This window comes from Solea senegalensis, linkage group LG14 (genome assembly GCF_019176455.1).
Source record: "Solea senegalensis isolate Sse05_10M linkage group LG14, IFAPA_SoseM_1, whole genome shotgun sequence".
NCBI classification, from domain to species: Eukaryota; Metazoa; Chordata; class Actinopteri; order Pleuronectiformes; family Soleidae; genus Solea; species Solea senegalensis.
This window is the reverse complement of record NC_058034.1, coordinates 13826856-13849164: the sequence shown is the minus strand read 5'-3', so window position 1 is coordinate 13849164 and position 22309 is coordinate 13826856. Positions and strand designations below refer to the sequence as shown.

Below are 22309 nucleotides of genomic sequence, written 5' to 3'. Positions count from 1 at the left end.
ATAGGTCAGTCCAGAAAATGTAGAAAAATATTGATATTGAATATTGAGTGTCTGGAAATAATGATGTTCCCAAATGTCTTGTGTTGTTCCCAAACAAAAAGAATTCAGCTTTAATGATTTCTTTGTTGTATGGAGCAAAGAAACCAGAAAATTCACATTTAGCAAGCGAAAACCATCATAAATCTTGTTTTGATAATGAAAACCGATAAAATTTATTATCAAAATAGTTGACGATTCATTTAGTAATTTAGTAATTGTTTCATCTCTAGTGGTTATTACGGTAATTTCACTTGCGATGTTGCAGGAAGTCGGCGAATCAGCACCTTTGTCACCAGAGAGGAGAGAGTTGGATAAACACCTGTGCATGATTTCCATTTTTATTTATTTATGTTATTATACAAATGTTATTTTAAATCTGTGTTATACTGTTCAAAAAACAAATTTAACACCCAAAATGTGGTGGTTCATCTGCAACTATTTTATTTTATTTTATTTTATTTTTAAATTGTTAATACACTATTTTAGCATGCAGTTGTAAAGATTGAAATACACTTTCTGGTCCTTTCATGGTTAAAATAAGCAAAAAAAAAAGGGGGGTTAATGGAAAGTGTTTCTACAGTTAAAACAGAGATTCATCTCCAATCATTGGTTGCACCTTTTGAGTAGATGGAAAACATCACATTTGTGTGGTGACATTGTGAGCATGTTGACATGCTAATAGCCTCTGTGTATACTATTTACCATTAAGCTCAATGTGTCTGCATGCCAAATGATAATTAGTATGTATTTATGTCACGTTTGATGACAACTCAGAGCACTTCACACGCTACTCTTGCCGTTCAACCATTAACAACCATTCACATTCATAAGGCACTTTCTTTCTGTCACATACATCATATCCATTCATATGCTTCTGATTAGTCACCACGAGCACAAGGATAAACTGAGGAGCATGTAAAGTCCGGGACTCAGTGATCAAACCCTTGACCTTTCTTTTGGAAGACGTCCTGTTCTCCCCACTGATCCCCACCGTCGTCCACAGCGCCTGCAAATTACTACGAAACACAAAGTACAGCTGAGGCTGATGAGAATGTTATTAATTTTTGCAGATATGGAGAAAAAAAAAAACTTTTTAGTAAATGACATCAGATGAAAAGCCACCAAAACCTCACAAAAGAGGGAACGTAAGCACTGAAAGAGCTTTGGAAAGATTTCATTCAAATCTTTAAATATATTCCTCATGGTCGGGCTGAAGAAAAGTCCAAAGATCAGTCGCAGTGGGCTTTACTTTTCATTAGCTTCCACAATGGCGGTTGCTAATTTCCCCAGGGGTCCACGTTAAATTTAAGTACTTTTTAAAAAAAATAAATGTACAAATGAAAAATCAAATTCTTGACCTTCATCGGCAAGTTGATAAGTTGATTAAAGAGAGATATGTATGCTATGTACGTATGTCATATTAACCCATAGAACACACATTTAAACAATGTTTAAACGTACAGTTTATACAGAGGCTATAAGTATGTGCAATACAGTGTCCTATATCCTTTTTTCAGCGCAGCCTATAGGCAGTCTGATGAAATTTCTTTTTCATTTTCACCAACTTTATAAAAGCAAAAAGTACTCAAAATGTTTCAAATCGGAACATGAAAATACGTCATAGTTCAAAAGTTCACTTGGATATAAAATAAATGATAACTCTGACTCAACAACACATAAGAAGACAGGATGTCCATATAAGGAGTTGTAGACTGTATCAGACTGACATTAGTATATATTGGTGCTGGTACATGTGATACCTGTATCGTATTGGACACAAAAAAGTATCAAGCATTCCTACTCGGATCAACATGTCAATATAACAATCACAGTACTCAATAACTTTAGCATATAGCTAATAAGCGACAAACAACTTGTCAGACTCTCTGCTATTCCTATATATACTGTATATAAAAGGCATTTTAGGATGCTACAAGAAACAAATGACTTTTATTTTGAAGTGTGTGTACTCGTATAACACATTTTTGCATTTCTGCCTCCAAACCTTCCTGAAAGTCACACACTGAACCTGTAACTCATACCCGGTGTGGATATTAATGCACGAATGCAGGAGATGAAAGACCAGATCTCGGCTTCCTCTGCTCATGTGCATGTGCAGCAAGCATGAAAAGCAGCTTTTGTGAATCGCAGAAATTAAACCAAGTATGAACCGTGCATTTTTTTCCTTCGCTCACTGAGACTCCAGTTGTGGCTAAATGCTCTACACACTGGTTCAGGGTTCAAGTGGTTTCTGTTGTGTTACTGTGACCTGGTGTAAACCAGATCAGGTCCAATCATTAAAAAGACTGAGTGCAGAAAACTATCTACATCTATCTAAAAGTAGTTTCATATATTTAGTTTGAACTCTAATCAGAGAGTGTTTTAAAAGTGTTGTGTTTCTAATCTTTAAGAGAGGTTGTGAATAAAGTAAGTAGAGGTGATAATCTTCAGGTGCCTCACGGTACGATTACGATTCGAATACAAAACGATTATCGATGCGTCTTGAATTGAAAGTCTCACTCACTCACCACTTTCCTACTGCTGTTTTTAATCACCATTTCAGTAAAATGCTTAATTGTTGTGTGCTTCCCATAATAGTCCAGAGTACCGACTTTTTGCACCGTCTACATTACATTATTTAACATTTAAATATCGGACATCTGTGAATCGATTCAGCATCATCCACGTCTAAGAATCGATGTTTTTCCCCGCCCCTAAAAGTAACCGCGACAAAGCGCCACAGCGGACAATTTATTACATGTTCGAGTGAGAAACTGAGTTCAAAACTCGACCTGATGTTTCCCTCATACAATCCATGTGTCCTAAATTGACCACATTTCGTCTCCCTCCCCATAAAACAAAAGGAACAAGTTCTTTCCTGTGGTTAAGCCGCACTCGTCACGAGGGTTAGGTTTACAGGTCAACCGCACCTGATCCTTGTTCCAGCTGTTCAGGAGCAATCGTTTAAAGAAAACATGTGAACCATTTAACCCCGCTGCAAAGGTCAACGTCTTTCTTGGCATAAGTGGCAATTAGTCACGTCCACCATGGAGGTGATTCAGAGAGACAAGCTGACCCGAGTTAAGTTGAAACTGTCACATTGGATTCTAACAAGCTCCACATTGCACTGATACTTTCTTAGCAACTGTTTTGTGGGTCCTGAGGGAGCGGCGCTCACTCATTAAACTTCAACACAAAAGAAATACCTAAGAGTGCGTTTTTTTTTTACCAGACAAAGACCGAGCCAATCAAAGGAACCTGTGGATCTTTTCAAAAAAAGGGACGGCCGCAGATGAGGATTAATATCGATTTTCGAGCTTAAAACCACATCATGCTCAAATTAATTTCCCCCGGTAGTTTGTCTTATTTCCATACTAATTGGCCAACATTAACAGCTTACCAAAGATGGGGTTCCCTCGAGGTGTGTTACCGCCGAAGGTGAAGACGTGCGAGTGGTCAGCAGTGACCACAGTCAGTGTATCAGATTCTCTGGTTAGCTGTGCAGCACGCTGAATTGCTCGGTCAAACATCACAGCCTCTGTCAGGGCCAGTTTGGCAATGCCATCGTGATGACCGTGATCAATTCTCCCTCGTACTCTAGGAAAATAAATAAGACATGACCTTAACTTGTTTTCACACTAGGGCTTCAAACATTATTTCATTCATTTGTCAGCTTTTCTTAATACTTTACTTATTTTAGTTCTAAAGGTCGCTCCAGGTATAAATCATCACACCACGTGGATATAATTCACCATGATACTGATAATAAAACACTTCTTGGAGTGCTGATATACAGAAATACGTATCTTCCACAAACAGGAAGTATCCTTTGGGATTCTTGCTGAGGATTTGTATGGCCTTCTCCGTCATCTCCACAATGGAAGGGTCTCGTGTGCTGTTGCGGAAAACCTCAAACCTCATGTCCTTTGGCTCAAACAGACCTGGAAACAAAGAAAAGGGAGGGATACAAGAATTAGGTTTGATATAGTGGTTGTAGAGACAGAAAAGAAGACGGTTGGTTGAAAGATGAAGGCAGTACAAGCACATTTGCAACATGAAGACAAAGTAACTTCTGTTCTTTCATGAGCATTATGTATGATTGTAGTCAGGGCTGATAGTATGAGCTATCTACAACTTAACGGTGCACTATCATGTGATCTTGACATGCTTGTAAAGATGAAAGCTGAACTTACTGCTTTCAAAGCCCTTGAGAGGGTTTCGTAACGTAGATAAGAAGAGAGTGTGAGTGAGTGTCTATACACACACACACACACACACTGGTTAGCTATTCTTCTAAGTACACCGCAGTACACCTTCACTGCAACCAGTTAATGCCTCATCAGGACCAGGTTTTGGTCTCGATGAGTAGTGGTCCTGACAAGGTCAGTGTTTATGCAAACCATAGCCACTATCAGTTTTTGTCTGATAGACAGGTGAGTGTCTATCAGTCTTGTGTAGATTGATAGACAGATGTGTTGTCAATGTTTGTGTGTGTGTGTTCACCTGCTCTACCTGACTGTGTTTATATAAACATCTACGTACTCACCCATGAGCCGGTCAGTAGTTTTAACATTAACCTCATCAAACTCTTTCCTGTGCCACACATAGTGTGACCTCTTGTCCTGAAACACAAAACAGAGGATACATGAGTGTGAGCGAGAGATGTACTGACAGAAATATTAAATGGCCTTACCGGGTTAGCATTCAGCCACACATCAATGAGGTTCTTCTTGTCTCTGCGGTCCCCCTTTCGAGAGTTGGAGGTAGGATACTCTGGGTCTGGTGTGCCTTTTGGTGTCATGTACAGCCTCCCTCCCCCCAGGATCACCTTGAGGGAATACCAGACACAGTGTAATCATTAAATCTTATCTTATATCTTTTGCTGACAAGCAATAATGCGCTCACAAAACAGGGCCGGGATTTTCACAGCTTTTCTAAAAGAAAAGAAGATGATTAAAATTTATTTTGCGCATTTAAGTGAATGTTAAGACAGCACAGTATTGGAAGTATTCAGCCTAATGGTTCAAAATGTAGAAAACTACAAATAAATGATGTAAAGAGCTAATTTTACAGTTTTATTATTTACATATTTACATATTTTGTCAAAACAGGGTTCTTACTTTTTGACTTTAGACTTTTCCTTTTCATTCCACCCTGTGTTGTGTTTTATTGTTGTATTTGCGTTTTAAATATACAAATAAAGTTAATATTATTATTAAAGAAAAAATGTGGCGGCTGATAAAGCATCTCCCCCTTGTTCCCATATATAGTCTGATGTTACATTAAATGGTGATGTGCTATGACAGTAAGGCATAGAATTATATTTTCATACATATTCAGCCACTAACCACTACCAGCATTACATACATAGATTTTTAAAACTGAACTGTTTTTTGTTTGTTAGTTTGTTTTAAGAATAATACAATGTCCTTTAAAGCAAACAAACAAACCACATCATTCGACAGATGTCTTGTAACGTGTTTAAACATTTAACCAGAACAAAGTCCTTGTGGATTCATTGCAGTTTCAAAATCATATTCCAATAAATCCCTATTCACTTCAATTACTGTAAGGCAATATAAAGTCAGATAAACGGCTGATTGTCCATCGGAAAACAAACAAATAACAAGACAAATCCAGTAATGGCACAGTGTTCCTTCAACCCATTTCTTCAGTATAGTCAAATGAATCACATGATGTTAATTTAAAGTGCTAATTAAGCGCCTTACATACATCAATGTCGACGTTGGTGACCATTTGGGTGGCAATGTCGACACAGCCCTGTTGGCGAGCACTGAAAGGGAGATCTGCATCACTGTACCAACTGCGGCTGACTGAGTGCGCGTAGGCCGCAGCTGGGGAGGCATGCTGGACACGGGTGGTCGTCACAATACCAACTGATTTACCTGGAACAGTGCAGAGATACAACCAAATCAGAGATTAATGTGTTGACAATGAAATAAACACAGTGTCAATCTGAAGCTGTCGGGAGTCACTTGTTCAGTTGTCACTGTGGATACCTCATTACTTGACTCTCTGGTCAAGTAATGAAGTTGATGAGACATTTTTTAGTATTGTTTAGTTTCGCAATTCAACCGAAAAAAAAAACAAAAAAAGAAAAAACAATATACTGGGCCTGATTCTGCCAGTCTGAGGCCAATCCACTTACCAAACTTGACACAGTGAGAGGACATGGTGTGGAAATTAACTTCATGACACATAACGACCAACAAATGTAGAAATGAAATGTACACATAGTGTTGCTGCACATAATAGGTCAAATATTTATCTTAATAAACATGAATGTGCCCTGTCATTGGGATCATAGACACGTCTTGACACACAGGTAAACATTACAACACATACATGTTGTGAAATTACCGGTGAAGGGGTCAGTGAAGACGAAATCACTATCTTATGAGGGCTGTTTTGAAAATTGGGCTATCAGTGGTTAAATAGGTAGCGAAGATCAAGCTTATCAGAGGAATGTTTTATACCTCGTGTTTTTATTTTCTGGCAACCATGGCCTGTGCGTATCTTGAGATAAGAAATGTAATTCAAACCTGTTCAACGTTTCATTACACATCACACCCATTACTTGGCTGAGCCATTTACTGCTCTTACCTTGTGCCTTGGCACGTCGTAAAACTGAGTAGACCTCGTTACCGAAGGTGGTGTTACACTCGTAGGCCACTGCGTGAGCGCTGAGGCCCACTGTCTTAGCGTTGGCCTTGATGCCGCAGTGGTAGGCCGTTGCTGTGCTGGCACTGTCTGCTACCTGCTTATCCACACTGTAGGTCTGTGAAGCGTAAAAACACAAACACACTTTAAGTCAAGAAGTGAGAACGCATTCAAAGCATTTCCTTTGTCTGACATGAACTGGGAACAGAGAGGGTTAAAAAAATGCTGTTTCTAAATTTTTTATAAGGAACAGTCTCATACAACTGAAAACATATACGTGCTCTACCCAACCATCTTAATCACGTAACAATCCTAGTTGATTATAGGCTAGGATTCAGAAACACTAAAGACACTGAATTATGTTTGGCCGTGAGGTTGCATTTTTGCAACTATTCAACGCAACTATGTTCAAGTCTGTTTTCACTGTTTCTACCACAAAGTCAGCACTTTCAGTTGAAGTGTTGATTGAGCTTAATTCCCTAAAAGCTCCTTTAAGGCAAAAAAGAGATGATGGTAGGAGACAAGATCGTACACGTCAGAAGACAAGGAATGCGACAGATGGACACACCAAACCACTGACCACTCCCACTCCCTTCTTTATACCAGAGGATTTATCTGGAGAGCATCACTCTCTCTTTTTCTCCAACTCTCTAGCTTCTCTTTACTCTAAACTACTACATCATACTGATTTATTTAATCGGATTTGTTAACTCTTTCAGGATCTTTTCTGTCAAAGACACTGACCTTAACAGTGTCCTTGTATGGGCCAAAACCTGGTCCTAACCTCATTTCTGAGAAACGAGAAAAAGTTTGGGGCTAACATTTGAAGTGTGGTTAGATTAAGGTTAGCCGTTAACTGACTATGATTAAGGGTGAGGAAGTCAATGAAAAGTCTTAAGAAGAACAAAGGAATCATTTTGATAGAAATGTGTGAAAACATGCCAAATTATTACTTTGTAAATATTGACAAATACAAGCGTTTACAATTAAAGGGCATAATAAATGCCATAATGTATCCATGTATTTACAGATAAATGGTGAATATGAAATGATGATGAAATAGACCTTCTGAAACATGGAAAACGTTTGGTCACATAATAGAACACTACTGACACTGTGATGTTGACCAACAGGTCAGTATTGTGTTTTCACCTTAGACAGAGCCACATATGGGAAGGTGTCCATGGCCAGAAGGGTCTCCTCCCCCGAACCACCGTCCATCTGACCCCGCAGGATCCGAGCTGCCGACACAGTAGACACACCCATTCCTGGGAGACAATAATTAACAGGTGAAGGTCTCTGATATGCTCCATGTTTTTAGCTTCACCGTCATTAAACGAGTACTGTACTATACACATTCAATGATGTTGGACTCTAAACATGATGTGTTTGAAGGTTCTACTGGTCTAACAGAGCGTGCCAACTGTTCTCCGTCCAGTACGACCACGACAAGCCACACTAAAACATTTCTGCTTTGAACAGCTCAGTTTATAACTGTCATACTCAGAAGCAAATATTGATTCAGCAATTCTCCAAGTAAACAGAGTCAGCACATGGCAAAGCCATTACTGAATCTGCAAATAGTTGGTACAGTTAGACAGTGGTTTTCTAGGAAAGCCACATTTTCAAACAAAATCATCAGACGGGCCAACAATGAGTCGTACAGCCAACTATTCAGCCCATTTGTAATGTAATTATATGAAGTTAAAAAATGTTGCTCCATCACTATACAACATATGGAGATACAGACAGATGGAGATAGAGAAAATGCCTCTGAATGCTTTAAAAACTTAAACAAATCTCCTGTAGCTCCCTATTGGATTCCACCCGTGTCTGTGAAAGTCCCTGAAGAAGCCCATGATACTGTCAAACATTTAACCCTTTCTTAAACTCCACACAGGCTTGAGGCAGAAGAGATGCACAAAGGAAACTCAGCCTCAACCACCCAGAAATGTGTGATTAGTCGTTAAGTGGAAAAAAACTCTTAAATCTCTTCCTTTTCACAGTTCCCCTTACAAAAATGTGTTTCATACCACCGCAGCTCTGCATATATCACACCAGTGACAGCTAATGCAAAATATTCCAATCGAAGCCAACTGGCTTAAGTTCCTAAAGTGAATGAAGGCCAGACTACAAGGCTGAAAATGAATCATGTCAGTTTCTCCCAAAATTAAAATTAATTAACTTTAATTGTCACCCCTCAAAAATCACTCAAAAAGTATTCGTCTTACAAAATAACCTGATGGATCTAAGAAACATTAGCTGGTTCCAATAACTTCTAAAGGGAAATACTGTATCTTGAATACACTTCAGTTGTCAAAACCATCACTGCTCATCAACAGCTCACTGACTTTTCTGTTGTTTAGTAAGCAGACTATGCACAGTAGGCTTTGCCGTAAACCACTGACTGCTGCATTAAAAATATACCATTAATGAGAGTTCTCAGAGTAGCAATATACAATATGTACATTAAAAAAAGAGCTCATGTTACACTTTGTAAGCAGAGGAAAGATGACAGTGCATTCATAGAGCCTACCATATTCTCATTGAGTGTTTAAGTACTTAAGTTTCTATAACCATGCTATTATCTACATAGATAATATATATTTGTTTCAAAGTAAGGGTGCACACTACACTTAACAGAGTAAGGTAAGTATGGGTTAACTCGGGTGACTTCTCCAGCAGTTGCCCACTACTTGCTTTAAGGGAAACAGCTATTGCAGAGCTGACATCTCTAATTAGCAATTATAATTATTATAATTTATGGGAATTTCACATAAATTAGGTTTATTCCACTAAACTATTTGACTATGCTGAAAGCATAGTGCAATAAGGCATAGACATACTATACACTTAGTAATCACCAAATTATTATGTAAGTATCTATTCCTATGGTGACCCATACAGACAAACTACTAACACATCCGCCTTATCCTGTATGTGGGCAAAGTATTCATTTCTTAATGTCCAATCAAACTTTTTATTTTTGTTTCATTTTATTGTGTAATTACCCAGTATTTAATAGTAACTCCCTATCAACTCCAAGCTGTGTTGCATACTGTTCTGTATTGTCACTGTATTTCCAACTGCAGTTAACCTCTTTTGGGATCAAAATGAACCTACAACCAAGTCAATATTAAATATTTGCTTGTAGAGATTCCCGTAATGATAGCATGACCTACCATCCCCGAGGAACAGGATGATGTTCTTGGCCCGGTGATTCTGAGGGTGGAGTTTCAGTGCAGCATCCAGTGTCGCTCTTGCCTGAGCATCCCAATAATCTGGTTCTTTCTCCAGTTCATGCAGTGCTGCTCCATGGAAACAAACACAGATATGGGTAAGAGGAGTGTGTGGGGAGAGTGGACGGATGTAAGTGGATCTCAGAGATAACCTGGCGCAGGTATGTGATTGAATGGTAAAGAGGTTTACATGAGTTCAATGTGTGCCTGCACATTTTGCCTTTGGGTAGGGAAGAAAATGGTTCCCACAGAAGTATCAAAATGACAAAAACAGCCAAAAAATATTTTTATGCATCTTCACAAAAGTGTCCTTTCATCCATCAGATGAATCACCTAGTGTTTCACAAAATCACTTTCCTATTACAAATAACGCTTTCAATATTTGACTAAGACATTTAAATACTGAGTTTCCGCTACAATTTTGGTGTCCGTCTGTCCAGTGAAAGAAGTCAAAACAGAACATTCCCTCAGCCAACGGAAAGACAAACAGTTCATCCCACATTTTACATAAACAGGTAGACACAGGCAAAAATACATTCACACCAGCTTTTGTACATCAACACTGACACTCTCAGTCTCTCCATCACAACTACACACCTGAGTCTATGCTCATGGACCACCACAGATGACAAGCACAAGCTCAGTCTGTGCTCACTGTGTTCACACTTTTACAGGCTGAGGTTACCTGCTCAAGTCCCCATGTGTGTGCCCACCAAGTGCTACTAATATCCCAAGCACAAGCAATAATAATAACTCTGTCATCTCCTCACCTTGGCTCTCCACAGCAGCACGGCCCACAGCCAGCAGGATGGGGCACAGGAGGATGAGCATGAGATTGGGGGCCCCGTGTTGCGGTGTATGCATCTTTGATCCAAGCAACCTGGAGGCTGAAGAGGTTGACACAGCCGCTTTTTTGGAGCAGCACACCGAGTCCAACAGGCAGACACACAGGCATAGAGAGAGTGTGGCTGCTAAGACCTCCAGCCCTTCCTTTTTAAAGCCCCGCTGGGTGTGTAACGAGGAAGGGCCCACGACAGCTCATAGGCTTAGAGCCACAAAAGAGGGAAGAGAGAATGTAAGAGAAGGAGGAAGAGCCGCGAGTGGAGAGACACACAGGAAAAGACCACACAAGAGCACTGTAGCATCACAGCCCCTCTACTCATTTTGACTTCTGAAAATAAGCAACCCCCACCCCTCTTTTTATTGTTTTTAATTTACAACTACCTCCTTTCCCTGAAGTGAGCATGGCAGAAGTTTATATGGCCCTTTAATGTGGTAAATGAATAATAGGTCTTTTAATGCAGCAGCCCCTTTAACAGTGAGAGAGAGAAAAAATGGCTGCCCAATTTGTGTTGGCATTCATAAAATACAAATCATAGCCATGACTTTTTCCCTTTCTTTCCCCCATCCACTGGAAAAAAAGGCCTCAGGAAGTACGAGAACATGGTCCAATTCATTCTGGAGAATATCACGATTTAGTCTTCATGCACTGTGTTTTTCATGTCAAGGAAGTGGTCACATTTCCATTTTCCTCCCCACAATCACATTTTTTTGCATTTGAAAGACCCCGATATTTTCCCTCTCTCACCAATTTAACTTGGCCGTTTTTCCATGGCAAGTGGAGCGGAGTTAGCATTTTTCTTCTGTGAGGTAGTGACGACTGCCTGCAGTATAAAAATGTCTCCCCTCTACACACACACACACACCAGTTAATGTGTGAAATAAGGTGAGTTGAGCCAACTTTGCTCCACACGACCAGAAGAATCAAATTTCCAGAGAATGGCTCTCGTCTTGTGAACAACGGGGCTGAATCTCATTACCATTCAGAGCTCTGGAAGACCTTTGCTTACTGCCAACCCACTCAGCCATCGCCAACAGGGGTTTGCAGTTAGTCACATGTGCCTAATCAAGACTGCAATAAAATCATAGCAGCAATTTGGGTAGAGAGGCCTCACATGATGCAGCCCACACCACATGAACTGGAAATACTAGCAGCAATGTGCAAGAGCCGGAAAACTTGTGGAGGCATGACTGTCTGTCCATTTGTTATTTGTTAGGTTTGCCTCAGAGACAGAGTGTAACTTATGCTGGGAAAGTCAAATTAGTTTCCTTCACGACAAACGTAAACACCTGGTGGCTGTTTTTGGTCTCAGCATGGATCATCCATTCTCCCAAAAGGTGCTTAAGTGCTTTTGTGGGCTGATTATATGGTAAACTTGAAGGCTTGTGGGAAACCATTGCCCTCCTGGGAATTTAGAGAACTAAACAATATAATATACAAACATTATATTTAATTATATATATTTTTTTTAAGTAATGCATTGCAGTATTAGTGAAATCAAAGCCACACATCTGATCCAGATTCAAACTTCATCTTTGTTGTAATATATAGTATTATCAGTCCTTTATGCACCCTAGGAAAAACAGCTATGATAAGAGAGATTGCAAAGCAGAAAGGTGTTTCCATGTCGTGTGCTTGAATACATTTAGATAGATGTTCTTTCCATATCCAGACTGCGACAAAAAAGAAAAAAACAACGATATGAGTAGGCATAAGATAAGACAAGAACCCCTTATGACACACACGCACACACACATTCCCTAGCCCCTTACCCTAACCTTAACCATCACAACTAAGTGCCTAACCATAACCTTAACCTAAAACTAAACCCAATGTTAAGCCTAACCCTAAAACAATGTCTTAACCCTGAATAAACACTTTAAAGTTGTGGGGCCCAGACAAAATGTCCAAGATATAAGGTCAAAATGACAAAGATATAAACACAAGTCCAGACACACACACAAACTACACAAATATATATGTGTCTGAGGCAGAAAGAATTGAAGACATACTAGTAATATGAACATATAATGATATATTTTTTTCTTCATCTCTGTACCATTACTTTCTATCAGCTATGAATCCTCCTCTGTTGAAGAGCACACATACACAGTGACGTTAACGTGCAGAGTCATGGCCCATTTTACAAGTAGAACTACAGTTCATGGTTGATTTGCAAAGAACCTAAAACAGATCTTTTTTTTAAAAATATACATTGGTTTTACATTCACACACGTACACAAACAAGCCCTCCATCTTTCCAGCATCTGGACCCCGAGTCATTCTCTACTACACATAAATTACAAATGCTACTTCCCCGCCCCCCCCCCCTTGCTCTTAACACGCTGGGATCCTTCAACCTATAGACTCTGTAAATTACAGTGGTTAGTTGAAACCAACTTAGGTCTAGATTACAACTCATGGAGGGGAAATGTTTAGGTTCAGGTTGTCAAAGAGAGGCTACACATGTGTGGGTGGTGCCAGACCACACAGCCACACTTTCAAAATCTTTTCCTCTGGCAGTTAAAGGTTGGCCTTTTAACAAAAAAAAAAAAAAGAAAAAAGGATCAACTCCGATCTGACAAAGATGAAGGAATGGTGAAAAGATGAGGGTATCTTATAGAGATCCTGTATGAAGAAAAAAAAAGAGGAAAGAGACTGAAATCCTGTCATGATCTTCAAGACAGTAAAAGTAGAGGCAGCTCTGGTGGAACAATTAAACAATGTCTGCAATGATGCCTGCGATCTATTTTGGCCTCAGCATAAATATGAGCCCCTTCCTCTTGAATAGAATTTTCAGAGTGACATTCATAAGGCACATGAGAAATATTCCCAGATCAATTTAAGGAGGGACCATAAATGATGTAAGTCCCTTTTTATGAGAAGCACTGCCTCGAGTTCCCATCTCAGAGCATTTGGAAAGACAATCATAAAAGGGGTTTATTACTGGCGCACAACTCAACTGGGGGATAATTAGAAGTGAAGTGGTGAGTGACCCATGTCCTGATTCAAGACAGCCACTCACAAAAGCTTCGATAAAGAGACCGTGACCTCAACCTCAAGTGGTCAGAAAGCAATGAGAAGTGGCACCTCTTAGTTTTTAGTTGGACTGCCGAAGGCGTTACAGAGTTTATCCTAAATAGGTTTTTGTGTGGCATGGAGTTTGCATGTTGTCCCCATGGGTCCGGGTTCTCCGGCTTCCTCCCACAGTCCAAAAACATGCACTATGGGGATTAGGTCAATTGGACACTCTAGTCTATCGCCCTATGTCAGCTGAGATTGGCACAGCACCCCCCACGACCCTCATGTGCAGGAGGGTGCAAAAGTCTTCAGTACATTAAAGAAACTGAGGTTAAGCTAAAAACTTGAGAACATTTGACAATAAAGGGGACACAGAGACAACTTCACATGGACATGGACATCGACGTGTGTTTGCGCACACACACACGCCTGTCTGACTGTGTTATAATTGTGCTGGGTTTGTTATGTCTCACTTCAGACCTACTGTACAAGCTACGACATGGGAAAAAGTAAATTGCAGTCGACTCATATGAACACTCATAGCTCCAGTTTTATTGTGAGCATTGAAGAATATATTGCATTTGACATCATGTCATAAAGGAATGCCTTCATGGACACAGTGCAACCACATCAAATCTCTGCCCATGGCTGTTGGTATAACCCTCTCCCTTTTTCTCTTACTTTCTTTTCATTCTGCCAAAATCACAAACAGAAACGTCTGACTCACCTATGCCACCACATCCATGGATGACTAAACTCATCAACACTATCATCTTGTCTTTGAGGCTTAAAACCTCAACATTTGTAAATGTTTCCTTCTAAACACTGTTGGTTCTTTCGACACTTTTCTGTTCTCACCATTCTCCCCTTCATCCTCCGTATCCTCTCCTGCTTTCTTAAACTTCCAAATGTCTAAAATCTTGCACATAGGCTCCATTCTGAGCTTTCATCTTTTGTCTCAGAGAGAGAGGCAGAGGACACACGCACACACACACACATACACTAAAAACCTTTTTGATGCCAATATTTAGGCTAATTACCTCAGGTGATATAAGTCACAGGTGTACGCAGGTCACTACCTCACGAAAGGTGCAAAGAACACTTGTACAACTCAAAGACCTTTGGCACAAATCCCTGCGACAACAGTTGCGACAGTACACAGAAACAAGAAAGAATTGATACAACTGACACAACACCACTTGTGTATCCAGAGAATGTAGACTAAGTTTCAAAAGCAACACAGAAAAGTGCATAGCTCACTCACGGTTGACAAAATGTGTAATTATATTAGTCATTTGTCTGTCTACACACCAATACAGTGGAAGAAATGCACACCGCCAGTCTGAGAGCGATGAGGGGACCTCAGCCACTAATTCACAGTATATATATCATATTACATTCAAAGTAATGTAATCACAAACTATTATTCCAGATGTTCCTTCAAAAGTTTTCACTCCCACATTTTGCCGAGGTTCAATGTATTCATTTTTTAAAGGTTTAAAGCCACAGATCCAAATGTTAAGAAACAGTATTTGAAAATCAAAATACCAATTTGAAAGTCACTGGTGCCAGTAAGCTCAGGATTATCAGATGGACATTTGACCCTCTACTCTTACCCACTGAGTGTGAATTTTAGTAACGATTTATTCATAGTTGAACTGTTTAATATTGAATTATGTGACTGTGAATATATGTCAGATTTATATGATCACAAACCTGGTTTCTGGGCCTTTAGGGAGACCTATATTGGAAGCTGCTGACAGACAAGCTCACAGCTGTCTGCACATATCATAAAACGCTCCCTGACAATGATAAGACCATAGTAAAGCATTCACCACTTTCCATGCTGCAACTATGTTCAGTTCATCATGTCTGCAGTGTTGTGACCTCCAATTTGTCAAATAACCCTAACAAACAAAAGAAAAAGTGCGTCGCTGCACAAATGTATGTCAGTGCCATTATGTCATTGTAGCTCATGATATATCTTGTTTTACAAGAAAAATATCCTGTCAAAAATACAGTACGAGTCCCTGATAAAAGAAACTACTTTTTAATGGTGTGTGTGTGCAAATCTTAAACTGTGTTGTTTTGTGGTTGCTTTTCTTGACTGATCCTAGAACCATACTTTTCTCTGCATGAAAAACGTTTCCAATAAAACCAATTACAGCGCACTAAAAGGGCTTGACAGACAGAAATCCGTCCTCAGGGACAGCAAACCCTTTCACAAGCACATAAAACACTAAAAACTATGAATAAAAGCTGCATTATGATAAGATTTATGAAATTCTTTTAAATTGTGATTAATCATGGCCTTTACGCGTCAAGACTGAATAAATGAATACATTTAGAAGGTGTTTTAACAAGGTTGGAACAACGGACATTTTCAAAAACAATAAAATGTGTGCTCCTTAGGCATTGTCCACAGACAATAAAATAAATTGTGCTTGCAGCTCTTACATGAGCTCATTCATTATTCATATCTTCATTTCACAAACACATGTCTCACACAAAGTGCTCTGGTGGCTGTTTCAACCCTCTTCTGAGCTTGATTATTGTTCTCACCCAGTTTTATGTAACCCCAACAAGCATCTGGAGAACTGATACAAGAACTGGGGTTTGGGGGCAGGAGTGAGGGACTTGTTATACCCACAGAGAAAATGTTTGTGTGGAACTCTTTCCTGCTCCCTCATGTATCTCGCTTCTAATGAGAGAGAGAAAAGCACTTCGCTTACTACTGATAATAATACTAATAATACTGATTTACTCAAGCAGCAAAAAAAACAATTAAACAATCAATTAAAGCAACATTATGCAAGTGTTGACCAGCTTCAAAATCATGTCAATGTAATGTGAGTGTCCGGTGCCTCGTTTGGGCAGTGATCCCACTGCTGCTTAGAAAGTTGGACAATTCTCAACCTTCTGACACACACACGCAAATCAAAACAACTAATGTACATTACATTTTGGCAATGCATGATGCAGCCCAATTAAGAGTGAATTAGTTGCATTTCAGTTCCATCACATCAAGCTACAGAGGCAGAAGCTGCGGAAATCAGGCCCAGTAAATAAAAGAAAAAAGAAAGGCGAATGGGTACCGGGTGTCTTGCCTCATGAATACTAACGCCCTCCTTCATCTGTTATAGATTTTGATATGTCCCCGCCTCTGTAAATGCAGCTGACCTAGAAAATTCTCTGCCACGTTCACCATATGTGAAGCACAAACTCTGTCTGGACCCAATTTTGTCGACATTTTCCATTGCTCATGTCTGGCTATAGTGTGATTTTAAAGATTTTTTTTTTTCCAGGCTTTGTCATTTATTTGTATTTTCAGTCTAGACAAAGGTGGTGGATCTATCAAATGATCACACTACTTCCAGCCCTGTAGCCACATCACCAACTTTGCTAAAACTTGTCAATAAATGTTGACAAGGCCACGGAGAGAGACAGAGAGAGATCAATATCTTTTGTGGAATGGCCTGGGTGGTGAAAGAAGCAGATAAAGTATATCAATTACAAACTAAAAAATGCTTTGTTTTCTGGATTATTATTATTATTATTACAATAACTTTTTACTATTGTATTACTATTACAGTGACGTGATAGAATACTAATTAGTAGAGATGTTCCGATACCATTTTTTCCCTCCTGATACCGATTCCGATACTTGTGCTGTGGGTATTGGCCGATACAGAGTACTGATACCGATACCAGTGTGTTATAAAAAAAATATATATCATATTACGCCTGCATGACTGTGATATGACTATCATTGGTGGTAAGGTTTGGCTCAGGTTAAACCCTCTGTAAAACATGAACGAATACAGCAAATGGACACCCTTTATTTTTACCAGTGATATGTTATTTCGTTTTTCAGGTCCAAACAACTAAGTAGCTCCTTGTCCACAGGTGTTGGGTGATCAGTTCTTCTTCGCACCTCTAAAACAGCACAGCGCAACTGTTTCAAGAGTGGTGAAGAAGATCTGCGTCAGAGGTAACGGAGCTCTAATAAATTACGTGATATCGGATCGGTGCATGGACTCCAGTACTCGCCGATACCGACACCCACATTTTCGGCAGTATCGGAAGCATTTCCGATACTGGTATCGGAATCGGAACAACTCTACTAAATAGCCATGTTTACACGTGCACATTTTCTACAGCCATTTAAAATCATTCAGAATAGAAATGGATGTAAACAATAAGTGATTATGAGGAGTGTATACGTGCATCAACCATTACATCAGAACCATTTTGACATGCACAGAGTAAAAGAAGAATCTTCACTTCCACCTGTATTATTTCCCCTCTCATTTCTCATTTCTGTACTAACCCAAACCCTGAAGTCATGATCGGAACAGCTATATGAACACCAATGGGAATGATGATCAGCATAAATCACCTATCTCAATCGAAATGAAATTTATTTTCGAATGGGTATTGGGAGCGTTTTCTGTTCCAATCAGGCTTTTATTCAGATTATTTGTGTCCACGTAAGCATAGCTTTTGATTCTTCACTGAAGCTTGCAATTTACTTGAAATGCTGCAAATTTAAAAAAAAAAAAACTACAGTATCATACATTTACCCCAGATGCATGTGTGGTCCTCACAAATTGTCAACAACTGCAGATATTGTTGATCCATGCAACACAGTGTAACCTGAATGTTTGTAAAAGTAAATGAATAGTTGTGAAAGACAGAAAGAGCCCATCTTCCAGTAGTTCCTCCTTGCACTGCTGACAGATTCTGTCTGGTTAGCACCTGGCGGACACTGAGGAACTGTAGAGGATGTTTTTGGACAGACGCCTGCCTAGGAAAATAAACCTATGTCTGACCTCAAGCGCCAGCCGTGGAGGCTCCACACCTCACCACCTGACACAGTGTTGCTCCCACAAGCATGAGCATCATGCCTGGGTGGCCATGCAGGGAAAACTAACACAGCTCTCCAATGGGAAAACAAAATTTATTAGGATGAAGGCTACATATCCATGCACAGTGACGGTACTAAGTCACTTGATTCAACTACAATAAGCATCTTTAGTGTTTAGTTCATCTACTTCAAGTGTTTCTGCTTGGTCTTGTCCAAGAGCCTGCTAGGTGAAATAACCAGCAGCTGATATTGTTTTGGTTTGAGTGATCTTCCCCACCCACCTCCCAGGCTCTCTTCGTCTCTCATTCTCCTGCCCCGAATCTCTCTGTGCATGTGTGATGGCTTCTGTAATGAACTTCTTTGATGTGGGGGAGACTGGGGGTAATTGTGCTAAGGTGAATGGGAGGTTGAGGAATGCACGTCGTATCCATATAACCATATCTGTCTGCAGAATCCTCTTTCAATCAACATTCTCCACATTAGCACATGTGTTTTTCACATCACTGCCTGGGTAATGTATATACACCATGTACACACTTGTTTATTCCTCTGCTCCCTTTGTTCCTCTTTGATTTCTTTGAAACCAATTCAGACATTTTCCCGAAGCAAACTCTGTCAGCATGAAGTGTTGACAGACAAGCGTCCACCAAGGCCCCTAAGAGACAAACACTTTGAGATGATGTATGATGGAGGCAAAACACGGGCAGTGTGGGGAGAGAAATCATGTACATTCTGTGATTTGATGGATATTTTTGATGCAAACTGGTAAAAAGGCAAAGGCTGCTAGTGGGGGAAGATACTTGTGTTTGAAATTAACATTTATCTTTGAAGTAAACATATCAACATTATTATTACTCAGAAATATTTCCCACTGCAGAAAAACAGTCGCTCTGAGGGCGTGGACGTTGAAGGAATACACTGCAATTTCCACGGTAACAAGTTAATGTAACAGTGCAGTAACTTGGTTACTCACTCAGTTATTTTTGGGAGAAGTAACTATAACAAATTACTTTTTTTAAAAGTAATGTGTCCAACACTGCTTCAGAATAATGTTCAGACAGTCTTTATCTCACTGTTAGAAGAGGAATTGGTGACGTAAATGTGAGTAATGGCTCAGCACTTGACTTCAGTACCCTCCTGAGGATCCAGACTAAAGATTAGCTACAGCTACAATGTGAATGCTGACATCTGCTGGTTCATATTTGATATTACACATAAAAATACATGGAAACTAACCTTTAACCATATGCACTTTTCCATCATACATGTCTAGCACTATATGGATCTACTTGATTCTACTCAGTTTGGTATCAGACATGTCATTTTTAATTAGTTCATAGTACTTACTCAACGTGGGCGGGGTCATCATAGCACGGCTGCACAAAACTGCTGTGACGTCGTTTTGGGTCCAGCTCTCTCTGGATCCTCTCATCAGCTACCAAACAAAGGAGTGTCTGCACCGCGTTGACAGACCACAGTGTATTTCTGTGGACAGCAGCCATATATGCTCGCTGTAGCAATCTTGCCAGTTTGTTCTTTGTTTTTTGTTTTTGAAAGATGGCAGTTTTGATTCTTGCTCATGACGACACTCCAATCAGTCCGGCAGTCTGTTGACGTCACATTTCAGTACCGGCTCAGCTCGCTTGGAACCTCGCCAGAGCAGGTACCACAAAAAGTACCTGGTACCAGGTACTATCCATAATGGAAAAGCAAAATAAACGAGTAGAGTTTTTATTTTTCAGTAGAGTCTGAAAAAAAAACAAACAAACAAAAAACAGATGTTGACAACAGCAGTTGTTTTGGAAAATGTATTAGTTTCTGCAGTGAAAACAACATCCAATTCAAAATGATTTATATAAACTGGATCTAAACGTATTACTAATGAAGTTGATTCATTTCTGACTGGATTCAATTATAAGCTAAAAGTCAGTAAATCTAATCACAAAAAAGAGAAGCAGATGAATCAGAAATCTAGTGAGGACTTCAGGGCAGGGAGTTTGGATGGAGAGCTGACAGAGCTACAGGTGTGAACCCAGGTTGTTTATCCTGGATTCTGGGTATGATCTTGTCTCTCAGTGTCTCTGTGTTCTCTGTAGGACATGAAGAGACAGCAGCGTCTGTGGTGCGGAGGACGAGGTATCACTGTTTATAATCTGATGTTAAAGCTTGACTCTTGAAACTTTTGATACTATTTTTTTTTTAATCTTTTGTTTGAATTCTCTTCACGTCCTGATGATCAACAATAAATAAAGAAAAACGTGTATCTGTGAAATAAACATGACGTTCCAATCATAAAGAATCATTGTCTGGTGAGTCTGTTTGTGCGTGGCGCTCAGTATATTGATGTTAAAGAGATGGTTCAGTTTAGAGCTGCAACTATCGAGTATTTTACTAACCTAGTATTTTACAGATTATTCCATCCAATAATCGAGTATTTGGGAAATGTTATTTCAATTTTTAATTAAAGCACAATAATAAATATACAACAAAAACCCAATGTGTTTGTTAAAATGTTTTTAAAGCATTTTAATCGTTTGATTGCACATTTTGGCAGAGCAAAAACAAATAAAAAAGAATAAATTATAATCAAATAAAATCTGAAAACAACAGATAGATACAACATATATAAATACTAACTGAATCCTGTTCCTCAGGCCTAACATAAGCCTTACTATAAAACACTTGCACAAAAATCACAGGACTAAACACAAAAACCAAACCGAAAACCAATAAAACCATAGAGCAGCTGTCAGTGTTAATCTTAACTCAAACTGTTGATATATATAGACTATTTTTTGTTAATGCTTCCCTATACAGTTTTTAAATAATCTTTGAAACAGATGTAAAAATCACATTGTGTGTCTGACCAAGTCTACTGCTCCGAGATTACAGTCTGTAAAATGTGTGTGTGTGTGTGTATGTGTGTGTGTGTGTGTGCCACAGTCACAGACTTGATAATGAGAACATGTCTGGGGGCTATACATCTGTCGACATTTTCCATCGAGAAGTCTGACTCTGGCAGCCTCCAATTAACCCCATAACTAAAACCACAACTGGCTTTGCAACGAAAACCATCAAGGAGTTGATTGATGTATGGAAGTACAGGACAATTCTGATGGAACGTCACTTTAAAAGGTCCAGATTTGCAGGATTTAAGGCAGATGAATTTGTAAAAAATGTAAGTTAAAAAAGTCACCTCTGACTAAGATTTGTGGTTATATTTACCTTAAAATGTGCTCAGAATCAGCAGTAGGTCCTCTTTCACAGTGTCCAGTACTGAACACTTATATGGTTCCAGAGTAGCCCAGGGCCATGGCGCCACGCTCAGGACTACTACTTAATGTATGAAGATGGACAATAGAAACAAAAAAAATATAGACTGCCCCCTGGTGACTGACTTCCGTACCGGCCATTAAGGAACTACAGATGGATTCAGTCACCGTCCATGTTTTACTTTCCCTTAAATTAGCACATTTAATTTACATTTAATTTTACTTTACGGTCAAACCTTTTGTGTTCACGTAATATTAAACTGGCAGTTGATAGCGATTATTGGAGGGACAACTTCCGTACAGCAGGGGGCGGTAATACGTCATTGACACGGTTTACCAGCAGCAACGA

General features: G+C 39.4%; 1 protein-coding gene across 2 annotated transcripts; it reads right to left on the bottom strand.

Annotated features, from left to right (window-relative positions):
* Positions 1 to 3413: 3413 nt before the first annotated feature.
* On the bottom strand, positions 3414 to 20319 carry LOC122780498 (intestinal-type alkaline phosphatase-like). 2 transcript variants are annotated; one of them, XM_044043486.1, is made up of 10 exons: positions 20036 to 20319; positions 10730 to 11004; positions 9903 to 10028; positions 7873 to 7988; positions 6664 to 6838; positions 5773 to 5945; positions 4733 to 4867; positions 4586 to 4661; positions 3846 to 3980; positions 3414 to 3631 (listed from the first exon to the last, which is right to left on the bottom strand). In XM_044043486.1, exons 2-10 carry the CDS (start codon positions 10821 to 10823, stop codon positions 3414 to 3416), a joined length of 1248 nt encoding a protein of 415 aa, XP_043899421.1. In that variant the 5' UTR covers positions 10824 to 11004; positions 20036 to 20319. The 2 variants fall into 2 exon arrangements, with proteins under 2 accessions (XP_043899421.1, XP_043899422.1); XM_044043487.1 differs by lacking the exon at positions 10730 to 11004.
* Positions 20320 to 22309: the final 1990 nt, after the last annotated feature.

Bases quoted from the DNA above. Each gene is read 5' to 3' on its own strand.
- LOC122780498 (XM_044043486.1), bottom strand. From the start codon at position 10,823: ATGCATACACCGCAACACGGGGCCCCCAATCTCATGCTCATCCTCCTG. The intron at 10,029-10,729 runs GTGAGGAGATGA...TCCATGGAGCAG, and splicing joins TGCTGCTGTGGAGAGCCAAG to CACTGCATGAACTGGAGAAA. The intron at 6,839-7,872 runs GTGAAAACACAA...TACGCTTCACAG, and splicing joins CATATGTGGCTCTGTCTAAG to ACCTACAGTGTGGATAAGCA.